Raw genomic sequence first — 12403 nt, 5'->3', positions numbered from 1 at the left:
GAACATGATCCTGTACTGCTCCTCCGGACGTTTGACCACACACATGTTGCAGCCCATGATGACGTCTGACTCGTCCTGATCTCCCGTCTGTCTCGTCTGTCCCTTGTCTCCAGATGTCCCTCAGTGAACAACTGACGCTCTGTCCGTCTGTCCTCAAACCGCCAAATGTCCTCCGGTGTGTCCTCGCTGTGTTTTCTCAGTTGTTTGTCTGTTTATCAGCCGCTGACCTTTGGCCCACAACAAGGCTCAAAAAGCTCTTTTTTCTCAAGATTCTTATGTCCAAAGATACGATAAACTCAGCTGAACAAAAAGTCTACAGCCATCATGACGTGTTGGTGACACCTGTGATCCCTCCTGACGAAGATCCTTCAGGTAAGAAGACTCGTGATCATGAATCCTCAGAGTCCAGGTGAGACTTCAGCTGTTAAAACACATCAGAGCTCCTTTTGACGGAGCAGCTTCAGCGTTTCTTCTGCAAAAAGAGAAATCCAATAAAAGTCCATTTTCAGTCAGTTTTTAGCGTTTTTGGCACAAAAGTGGAGAACTACAGATTCAGGTTTCCACAGAAAAAGTGAGGCCGCTTCACGTCCCCCATTAACAAACACAGAAGCTTTGTCTCTCAAATGTCTTCTGTCTCTGTGCTGACTGTCAAGCTGAGGTCACCTCGTCTCCTCTGCTGTCACTCTGAGGACAAAAGCCACCTGCGTCTTAACGTCTTGTGCTGGCAGTCAAACACGATGATGAAACAGGGGGACAAAAGACGCAGGACACTGTTGGGTTCCTCATGAAGAGGACGCAGTCAACAGCTTTCATCTGCCGTCCCGCTGGCGGCGAGGAGGCGAGACGATGTGTCTTTTCATCACGGTGAAAAATTAATTTTCATTCACGCACGGCAGATTGTTTCAGCCCTGCAGGGGAGGAAGAGGAGGAGGAGGAGGGGATGATGAAGAGTTTGTGCATCAAACGTTTGTTTGTGTCCCAGAAAACAAACTGTTAACTGTCGCTGATGAGGAGGATGGAGGGACGAAGAGGGAGGAGTGGGGGCTCTGGAGAGGACGGTGAAGGTGTGTGTGCTCCCTGAAGGTGTGTGTGTGTGCTTCTCAAAGGTGTGTGTGCTCCCTGAAGGTGTGTGTGTGTGTGCTTCTCAAAGGTGTGTGTGCTCTCTGAAGATGTGTGTGTGCTCCCTGAAGGTGTGTGTGTGTGTGCTTCTCAAAGGTGTGTGTGCTCTCTGAAGGTGTGTGTGTGCTCCCTGAAGGTGTGTGTGTGTGTGCTTCTCAAAGGTGTGTGTGCTCTCTGAAGGTGTGTGTGTGTGTGTGTGCTTCTCAAAGGTGTGTGTGCTCTCTGAAGGTGTGTGTGTGTGTGTGTGCTTCTCAAAGGTGTGTGTGCTCTCTGAAGGTGTGTGTGCTCCCTGAAGGTGTGTGTGTGTGCTTCCAGAAGGTGTCGCCTTGTGTGTGTTTGAGGTCCATCTTCAGACTGTTCACTCTGACCTTTCTGTAAGTGTGCGCGTGTGTGTGTGTGTGTGTGTGTGTGTGTGTGTGTGTGTGTGTGTGTGTGTGTGTGTGTGTGTGTGTGTGTGTGTGTGTGTGTGTGTGTGTGTGTGTGTGCGTGCGTGTGTGTGTGCGTGTGTGTGTGAACACTGATTTTTAGGACACTTGTGCTCTGAAGTGATTCCAGTGATGGACGTTAAGTCAAATATGTCTCATGTTAAGTTGTCTTGAGGCGTCCAGCTGTCCAGTTTGTCTGAAGACTGCAGCTCAAGAAGACAAAGAAAAGAGAGATTTTCAGGGTGAAATCGTATAAAATATGAAATCTAACCTTTGTGGTTTTTAAACACATTTGACAGCTGCTCTTTGGATGTTGGACAAAGCAAAATAAAACCTAAAACTGTCCAAATGTCCACATTTTGAGCTCCTACTCTGTCTTCACGATGCAGTGTCATCTCTGTCTCTGTCTCAGTGCCTGATGTCTTTCGATAAAATGTCTCTGAGTGAGTCACAGCACCGCAGTTAAACCAGCTGTGGAGCTTCTTCGATGATCTTCACAAACACTTAAACATCTGCAGTCAGATGTTGAGTTTTCCGCCTCTGAGGTTTGTTTCAATGAGGCCGCTGACGATGAATAAGACATGAAGCAGAAGAGGAGGAGAAGTCCTCCTTTTCACGCGAGTTCAATAATTCATCTGAACATCGACGAGTCTTTAAACGACGGACGAGAGAAGGCTGAAGCATCAGGAACAGATGAGTCTGCAGCACCTGAAGCGTCACACGTCTGTTTCTGAACTTCACGTCAAACGGCTCAAACTCAAACGCTTGTTTCTGAGCTGATGTTAAATGGTGTGTAAACTCTGTTGTTGATGGAGTTCACGGGTTGGTTGTTAATGTCGGCTTCTTGCTTCTGTGCTTTGAATTCATACAAAAGCGTTTTTGAGATCATGAACAGTCGTATAAAAATGCACTTTGTGATAAATGAAAACTGAACACGGCTGTAGACAAACTCCTCTGTGAAGAGAAAATCTGGATTTTTAGCACCTGAATCTGTTTGATTCTTCCAACAGTTTGTGCTTTTATAATCGATCTGCTGGTCTATCAAACTCTGAGCGCCTGCAGAGCTAAAAACAGTTTGTGCTTCGTGTTTCAGCGCCTGAACGTCGTCGGTAAAAAACTGGACTTGTGCTTAAAGACAACAGGACACGTTACGTCCAACGGTCCCTGAACTGTTTGTGTCAGAGCAGGTTCAAGTCGGTTCAGCGGTTTACGTCCTCTCTCAGCTCCAGATGTCTCCGCTGCTTCTATGACTTCATCTTTTTGGATTTTCTTTGCATGAGCCCGTGAAGACGTTTGTCTCGTCCCCTCTTCGGTCGCAGACGTCCTGTGTGAGTGGTTGAGGACCATCGATCGGTTTGACGCTCAGAGGTTCAGCTGACGCTCCTCTCTGGCCTGTTTACTGCTGCTGTGAATGAGAAAAGGCTGATGGGAAATCGCTGCTGTTGAGCCACTGAAGCTTCACTTTCTCCTCTGAGCTTTGTTGCTTCAGTGAGTCAGTGTTGAGGCTTTGCAGGGTCCCCCCCCCCCGCTGTTATAACCGCCCACCTCGCCCACAGATGAGATGGAACGCCTGCAGAACGATGGCAGACGCGCCGACGCTCTGCAGAAACAGCGGCGCCGTCAGCCTGTGTTACCCGCTGCTGCCGCCGCTGAGCGTCACTTATCTGCTGCTATGAGCCAGCTCCGCCTCTGCAGCCGTTACCTGCCATCAACACCTGCCTTCAACGCCGCAGTCCTGCTCAGGATGTGTCAGCAGCACAGAAACGGTGCATGTGGAGAAAACATGAAACAAAAAGACGATGAGATGGAGGAAAAGAGGAAGGTTCAGAGGATCGTCCTGGACCTTCAAATCCAAAGCTCCAGTGGGCTTTTCTTGACTCGCTGGTGCTCAGAAAGTGTCGTCTTCTGTCCAAACGTGCACGCTGGACTTCCCACAGAGGCCGCGATGCAAACAGCACGACAATCCCTGAAGAAATGTCCTTCGTCTCTGGCACTGACCGTGAAAATCCTCCTTCAGGACCGATAATCCAGAGATGTGAAGGTCGGTTTTGTTTCAGAAAACATCAGCGGTGAACAGTTCACTTTATTCTCCATGTCATTCCCCACAATCCTCCTCTTCCTCCTCCGGAGTGGAAGTCAGACCGAGGTGTTTACTGAGGAGAGCTGGATGCTCCGACCGTCGGCCCTTCCTCTCCCGCTCTCCCTCCTTCATCCCTCCATCTCCTCTGCTTAGTCTCGCTCCTGGACACACAAACACAGACAAAGAGATTCTTACTGGTTTTACTGGACAGGTTTGCTCCACACACTTTCAGCTAAATGTAACCTGCTGCGTGTCCCTGTGGCTCCTGTCTGCTCTGCTTTCTGCTTTCTGGTTCTGGTCCAGCCTTCTGCAGACCTGCATCCCCTCTGCCAGTCTTTACAGTTAAAACCCTTGTCTTTCATGTCCCTGTCTCCTGTCCATGAGTCTCTGCACTTCTCTGCTGAACAGATGTCTTTAAGCAGCCAAACATTCATTTATTTGTCAGACTTTCATTCAGATTTCACAGGTTTTCCCTCCAGAAGCTGATGAAGGCGAAGCTGATCCTTCACAAACGCAGAATCTCCACCAGGTGAAGAAATCTGTTTCCAACAGAGCTGAAACGATCGATCAGCTCGGCGATCGAACGATCTGAAAGCAGAGAGACGAGTTTCTACGGAACCAAATTCTGTTTCTCAGATTTTCTCAGGTTTGCTTTTATTTTTGCCAGATTTCTGGGCAGTTTTAGGAATTTGTACAATTTTGAAACAATTTTTTTTTTTTTTTTTTTTTTTTTTACTGAAAAAGCCAAAAACCCATTCGTCCAGTTTCTGTTTTCAGGATTTACTGCTTTTCTTTTCTTCCTGAGTTTTGGGCAAAACAAGTTCAACCTTGAATTTTGAAAGACAAATCTCGTATTTTCTGCCTTTTTTGTTTTTAAATCAATCAATAAATTTAAAAAAATTATTTGCAAATAAACAGGTGATTAAAGGAAAGCGTTAGCTGATCGTTTCCAGAAGTGACTGCTTTGGCTTCTGAACCCAGAGAAGGTGAAGCTGCACTCACATCTCACGCTGGATGATGCTCAGAGCAAAGTGTCAGAAACAAGTGACAGAAAATCTGCTTTTACAGATGTTCAGGTCGCACCTTTCCAGATGTTTCAGGGTCCATCCACTCCTTGATTTCCTCAGGGAATCAGCCTCCGCGTCCTCCCACAGAAGGCGATCCTCGTCTGGGCAAAGCTTCCCTACCGGCGTCCCTCCTCCTCCTCCTCCTCCTCCTCCTCCTGCTCCTGCTGTCCTTCCTTCAGGATAATCACAGATGCAGCGTTTCCGCCTCTTCGCAGACGATGTTGGGCTGAAACGAGCCGGCGGTGGATCAGGGATCAGCAGACGGACCTGCAGCTCGCCGCTCTCTCTTCTTCTGCAGCATCCTCCCCGCGCTGGAACAACAGCAGCTCCGCGGCAGCGCAGGCAGCCAATAACCTGCAGCCGGCAATTAATTTTCCCTCCTCCGCCTCCTCCTCATCCTCCGCCTCCTCCTCATCCTCCGCCTCCGCCTCCTCCGCTTCTCCCTCCCACCTGCTCTGAGTCCCTGCTCGCCTCCTCCCCTCCCGTCTGTCTCTTTCTCCTCATTGTTCTTCAGCAGTTCATTCATCTCTGTGACACTCGTCTTCCTCAGCTTTCACATGTGTAAACACGTCTTCTTCACGGCTCAGAACACACGCAGACTGTCGCCCACATCTGCATCTCACAGCTGTCAGAGGAAACTTCTCATCTCCAAAACGTTAACACCTGAGAGCAGCAGGAATGTTTGAGCGTCTGTCTGGACTCTTCCTCCTGCTGAGGAAGGTGAGTCTTTCATCCCCAGAGACCAGAAACCAGCAGAACTGGAGTGAGGACGAAGACGCGTGTCCTCCAGCAGCAGACACATGTCCTACAGAAGCTGCTCCTGGTCCAGGTTTGTTCATGCAACACGTTTCAGACATGTTGTTGTGATGAAGTCTGATGATGATTGGAGGACATGTAGTGAGGGACGCAGAGGAAGACGCCGGAGAAGCTCATGTTTTTAACCATGATCACCATGACTCATCCATGCTTCCTGTAGCGCCGCCAACAGGCCAGATGTTCCACTTCCTTCCATGAAATATGGACCAAGCCTTCATCAGTGACGTTCATGCTCTGCACAGGATGAACCCTGCAGACCCTCCCTGTCTGCATCTGGCTCCACGCCCAGGACAAACTTTCCATTTTTAGCTCTGCGACCCGTAAAGCAACAGTAAAACCGCTTTAACAGCATCGCAGCATGGTTTTTATTATTCGGCCTCAGCTGCACGTGTCAAATTAAAACCACGAGAAGAAAACACTGTGAAGCGAATGTTTCCATTTCCTGTTCATGTCTGTCCATTCTGAGCTCTGTGTTAGCTTAACGTAACACACACACACACACACACACACACACACACAATGTTACTGTGCGTGTGTGCGTGTGTGTGTTTCAAAGCTCATTTGCCTCCTGATAAATGAACCCTGCTGACATTTATATGAATCTAATTTAATTGACACACACACACACACACACACACACACACACACACACACACATGTTGATGTTTATGAATTACTGACACATTAACACACATGAACACGTGAAAATGAAGCCAACAAACTGACGACGTGTGTTTAAACGAATCTGTGTGTTTTTTAATGGCTGCTCATAAATGCTAAATGTGCGTGAAGGCCAGCAGCGCGTCACGTGTCAAACGCTGAACGTCTCTGTGAGGAGAGCGACTCCACCAGCAGCACCATCGACTCTCTGATCTCATCACACAGCCACAACAGGAAATATTGATTTTTAATGAATGCGATTAGCAGTTGAAGCTGATCGCACCGGGCACTGAGGCTGCACAGCTCGATGATTAGAGGATAAGAACAGGTGAGAGCTTCATGAATTCATCCTCGCTGCTCGTTCATGTCATGATGAGCCTGAATATTGAAAAAAATATGTATTCAACCTTTGTTTGAATATTCATGATGCCCAGAGGATGAATCCTCGTGACGTCTCCTCCACTGCCTCCTGCAGGCTATTTAACGCTGCACCTGTAAACATCACACCTGATCAGCATGTTAGCGTGTTGACGTTAGCATTTAGCTCAAAGCGCAGCCTCACAGAGCTGTTAGCCTGTTAGCATGAGGCCGCTGTGTGTGTGCGTGTGTATTTATGGTGTGACTCTATTGAAATGAAATACATCCCTGCTGTCAGAGCTCTGAATCAATACACCTCCCCTCTCCTCATCTTCTCCTCCTCCAGTCATTAATTCTCCTTCCTCTCGCCTCCTCTCTCTCCTTTTGTCCTCCTCCCCCTCTCCATATTTACCTCTCGTCTTCCCCTCCACTCAATTCTAAGCCTTTGTGTCTCTGCAGTCTCTCCTCCAGCCATGCATCTCCTCTGTAATGCTCCTCCTCTCCCCTCACTCTTTTCTTCTCCTCTTCTTTGTGATCTCCTTCTCGCCTTGTCCTCCTCTGCTCATTTGTCACATTCTCCTTTTATTTCCTCGTGATTCCCATCATTCAACCCCATCATCGCCTCTCTTTCCCCTTCCTTCTATCCATCCTGCCCTCCCCCTCCTCCTCCTCCTCCTCCTCCTCCCATCTTCATCTGCTCCTCCTCATCCTCCCTGCTGACGGTGAGCCCTGTGAGAGCAGTTTATCAGCTCAACACAGTAATTACACCGACACGGAGAGAGAGGGATGCCTCTGCAGTGTCAACACTGTCACAGCCGCCTGCCACACACACACACACACACACACACACACACACACACACACACACACACACACACACAGACACGCAGGTTCAGATGCTCAAACACAGATAAAGTAAAATACACAAACAAACACAATTTTTTAACACACACACACACACACACACACACACACACACACACACACAGAGAGCTTGTGTGTCTGCTGTTGACTGAAACTCTCTGTTGATGTGTGTGTTCATGCGAGTCTGCTGCCCAAACATCCATTTATCTTTGTCACTTTAGCATATACACTGTGTGTGTGTGTGTGTGCGTGTGTGTGTGTGTGTGTGTGCATGTGTGTGTGTGTGTGTGAGATGTTCCCTTAAGCATCCATCATACAGAACACATACGCATGTTGTAGCCATCATATGGCTATTTGTCAAAAGTACTCCAGAGAAATTATAGTACTCCCAGTACTGCAGTTTCTACTACTGCTACAGAACTGCTCACAGTGTGAAGAAGACAGACTCCCTTCCTGAAGCAGAAAAGAGCCTTTAAATCATCACGTAACAAGCAAGAAAACACATAACGGACTTTGTTTTCAGCTGAATTTAATTCACTTAACAGACAAAACCTCCTCAGGTGCTTCAGCCATGAAATACTATGAAGACGGTCCCAGAGAGACGTGTGAACAGCAGGTGCTTTACAGAGAATTTTAAAATGTTGTTTAATAATTAGCTGAAGAGCATTTTTGGCTGAAAAGTCGCTGAAGATGTAAAGCTGCACATCGTCAGCGTAGCAGCAATCAAGGACGGTCAATTCTCAAAAAACAAAATGAAGCGCAGGCAGTAAAATGAAAGTAAAAAGGGCCCGAGGATGGAGCCTTGAGGAACACCACAGGAGACAGTCGCAGAGGACGGTGATAGATTATTGATCACAACTGATAATGATCTTTGTTGGAGGCTGAGTTAAACTGCTCAAGAGGCTTGTCCTGGATTTCTACTGCATGTCTGAGACCATAAAGAAACCCAGAGGACATCACAGGACATCAGTGTGACTGCAGCGTGATCTGTGTTACTGGTCCTGGATCAGCACTGAGGCGCTCACACACATTTTCATGTCGCTCTCCTTTATTCATTTCTGACATTTTGAAATCCATTTTCCCCGAAGCGCATGATGAGAGAGAGAGGGAGAGAGAGAGAGAGAGAGAGAGAGCGTGTGTGTGTGTGTGTGTGTGTGTGTGTGTGTGTGTGTGTGTGTGTGTGTGTGTGTGTGTGTGTGTGTGTGTGTGTGTCTGGAGACACATTAATGGCCTGCAGGACATACGCAGGCTGTAATCTTCACATGCTGACAATCTGAAAGCTTCAGCAATCTACAGCCTGGTCCACATGCTGGAGGTCAGAGGTCGCTCTCTCTCTCACACACACACACACACACACACACACACACACACACACAAACACACACACACAGTACAGACATCATCATCAAATACACACATGAGCTACATACTGCATACAGACGTGCAGGGACACATCTGGGGGTTTGTTGACAGGGTGGTAGTTCAACAGCAGCAGACTGGAGTGTCTGCCTTTAAATCACACACACACACACACACACACACACACACACACATAGATATGGGCTGTGGGTTTTGACAAGCAATTACAGGGAGGTGACGGAGGAGCGTAAACAGGACTTCAGAGCAGTGTTATTTATAAGAGCCAGATTTCGCTGAGCGGGATCGTCTTTGATCGCTGTCGTCTCCCACAGAGGAAAAGCCTGAACTTCACTAACTGGTGCTCTGACTGATACGACACACAAACACACTACATCTTAATTTGGAAATACCAAAAATGTGAAAAACAAAATGTCACAATGTTGCAAAGGAACTCTTGGCTCGCATGGAAAAGTTGTTTGTTGATAAAAGCAAAGTGCGACGACGTACAGGAAACATGTGACTTAAACATCCAATGAAGCTTCAGCTCCATGTACATGGACGCGATGAGGAGACTGTCACCCTCACTGATATGTGAAACTAACAGAAATGACATATTTCCACCGTGTTTTCTACATTATTTTCCAGCATTTGAGCTTTGATTGGAGCTCTTTTCATGACGTCTTCTTGTTGCGTCCTCGTCATCGCCGACCGTTTATCAGCCAGATAACAACTGTGGATGGAAACACACATTCATTTCCAGTCTTTCTCAAAACTGGGTAAAAATGGGCATAAAATTTGGATGGAGAGCTGGCTGAAAGTCATTCCTGAGACAGAAATCAATGTTGAAAATGTCTCTCCTCAATAATCTGTGATAACTGTTTGTCCTGTTAGCAAACAGGCTAACAAGTCTGCTCACTGCGGCGTGCAGGAAGTCAGCTGAGGTGGTTGATGGACTTTAGCTTCTGGTGATAGCGTTGCTTCCAGCACGCTCGAGAGTGTGACAATAGGAACATAATGGGAGGAAGGAGAGAGGATGAAGAGCGGTAGAGACGGTAAAGCCGACAGGAAGCATGAGGAGGTGATCGAAGAGGAGGTGAGAGGAGTCGAACGAGAGGATGGAAAAAAGAAAAGAGCAACGAAAAGCTTAAAGGAGAATAAACCTGCTGAAAGCGATACGAGGAGGAGAGGAAGAGGTGAGGCTGGAGGAGGAGCAGAGGGGAGGAGGTGAAAGAAGCTACTGTATCAGTTCATCTGCTTATTTTCATTCTGGAGACGTTTGGACTTTTTCAATCAGACAGAAAACATATTAAATCTGATTCGTCTCCTTCAATCAATTCAATTAATCTTTTGATTTGTTTTCCAAACAAAACGCATTCAGAGACTCACGTGATTTATTCAAGAATAAAACAAAAGATAAGCTGGAGTGAAAAGACCTTTTTTGATCTCACGTCTCCTCGCTCGTCTCCACACGTTTGTATGTGTGAGTTTCAGTCAGAGACAGAGAGGACAAATTTGAAATGTGAGGACATTTTTGCAAAGCAAGGACAGAGAGGACGGCGAGGGGACATTTTAAGAGTTTTATGAAGATATTTTAGAAAAGTGAGGGCATTTTGTGGAAAGTGAGACGTCTTTAGAAAGTTTGTCTTCTCAGTGGCAGTGAGGACATTTTCACCGTGCAGCGTTAGCGTCTGATTGGCTGAAAATGAAGGGCTTGAAAGACACATGAAAATATAATGTTTGAAATATGAACCATGGAGGACACGGAGGAGGGGACAGCTGATCGGTGTGCTGACATCAGTGGGTCATCAGGCCCGTCTGTCCAAACCTACCGTTGTCCTCGACTGTCTGCACAGACGTCACCTTGAGAACATGGACAGCACTGAGGGACACAGAGGGAGCTGGGACAGGTCCATATTATGCTTCAGAGAGACATCTCAGAGAGGGGACGCTCAAACACAGATGTGTGTCCCTGCAGAGAGTCTGAGGCTTTTGCATTGTGATTGTTGCTCACTGCCACTTTACGGTTGACAGGAGTAAATCTTCTTAATTGTCCTCCTGGTGTCTGCAGATCTATAACCTGTGAAAATGAAAGCAGGGTCACAGAGAGGTGAGCAGAGAGACGGAAAGAGACGCCGTTAAAGACTCTGGTCGTCCTGAAGGAAAGCTTTACAGTGGAATACAAACAGTTCACTGATCTTTACACCATTTCCTGAGTGACATTTAATAAAAGACTACTGGAGCCAGCTGCATAAATACCTCTGTGTGTGTGTGTGTGTGTGTGTGTGTGTGTGTGTGTGTGTGTGTGTGTGTGTGTGTGTGTGGTGTGCAGCAGTGTAAAAACTAAGCAGTGCATCCCTTGGGGACTATTTTCAGCGGCGGATGAATCTAGGTTTGGTGCTGCGGTGAGTGTTTGTGTGTGCGACTGAGTCAGCGTGTGTGTTCATGGTGTGTGTGCAGCAGCGAGGCTCACTGAGGACGACCGTCTCTCAGGCTGTGATACACGTGTTTGTCAGATCAGTGAATACTTTTGGATAAAATGAAAATGTTGTTTGTTTGTTGACGTCACGTTGCTCTTTTGTTGTGGTGTGAGCTGCAGATGGAGGGCAGGAAGTGATTTTACGCACAGGAAGCACGATAACACACACTGAAAATGCTGATGTTTTGTGTTTACGGTTGGTAAAATCAATCAAACCAAGAAACCATGAGGAGCTTTTCTTGAGTACCAAAAGTTGTCGTTCATAAGAGTGAAAAACGTTTGAGTAAAATGTCGGCTGATGGTGGAAAACGTTGTAACATTAGCTAATGTTTTAAATCTGTGGTGATGGACTTAAGGTAACAGCTACAAACAACACAACAAACACTTGTTCAGTCAACATTAATGGTTTCACATAAGACAGATGAACGTAAATAACGTACTCTGTCTTGTTTCGCGACAATCCAAGTCTTTAACGACATTTCAGCGTTAACGAGCAAACGACCGTAACGTAAACATCGCTCAGCACCACGGCGTGAACGATGTTTGCTGCTCGGTGAATCCACAGGACGATCAAAGCTACGAACCGTTGAACAAACCGATCGACAGTCATCCGGAGCACTTTGGTACCGACCGCTAACAGGAAACTTTTGTCTGCTTTTAATTCCTTTCATTTGTTTTCTCGAGTTGTTTTATCTGCAGACTCAACAGCAGCAAAACTTTCAGTTCAGGTGAAAAATCGCTTCATAACGAAAGAGTCACATCCAGCATCTGATCTGATGTTCTGTTTCTGCCTTTCTCTCACAACTTCATCTTAGAACTCGCCTTCATCTTGTCCGTTGCAGTTTTCACTTCCTGCCCTCTGGCTGAATTTAAGGTCACGTGACTGTAAAGGACCAATTAAAAAACACTTGCAGTGCTGTGACTTTCAGCAGCCTGCTCAGCTTTGAGAGGGTTCATTATTGTGCTGGACAGAAATCAGCTGCAGCCTGCTGATGTTTGACCTGAGGTTAACGAGTCTGCGGTGAAACACCGACGTCCCTGATTGGTGCTCTAACAGGTCTGAGGACAGAATCAGCTGATTCAAAGAGCAGCTTCTTCGACTGAAGCATTTTGATGTCCGTCTCTTTTTCATCTCACAGAAAATTCTGCCTCAGGCCTCAGCAGCACGTTCTCAGTGTGA

At 46.9% G+C, this 12403-nt stretch overlaps 1 protein-coding gene across 2 annotated transcripts in view; it reads right to left on the bottom strand.

Moving 5' to 3' along the window:
- The window catches only part of LOC139334987 (PDZ domain-containing protein 4-like), a 36700-nt gene extending 36608 nt beyond the window's left edge, over positions 1–92 (bottom strand). Inside the window, exon 1 of one of the 2 annotated variants that reach the window (XM_070968321.1) lies at positions 1–92. This exon is cut by the window's left edge and continues 3 nt beyond it. In XM_070968321.1, coding sequence (XP_070824422.1) covers positions 1–57 — 57 coding nt within the window. In that variant the 5' untranslated portion in view covers positions 58–92. The other variant, XM_070968322.1, reaches the window with a different exon arrangement.
- Positions 93–12403: the final 12311 nt, after the last annotated feature.

This window comes from Chaetodon trifascialis, chromosome 8 (assembly GCF_039877785.1).
Source record: "Chaetodon trifascialis isolate fChaTrf1 chromosome 8, fChaTrf1.hap1, whole genome shotgun sequence".
NCBI classification, from domain to species: domain Eukaryota; kingdom Metazoa; phylum Chordata; class Actinopteri; order Chaetodontiformes; family Chaetodontidae; genus Chaetodon; species Chaetodon trifascialis.
The sequence above is the reverse complement of the archived record's forward strand: the minus strand, read 5'-3'. Positions and strand labels throughout refer to the sequence as shown.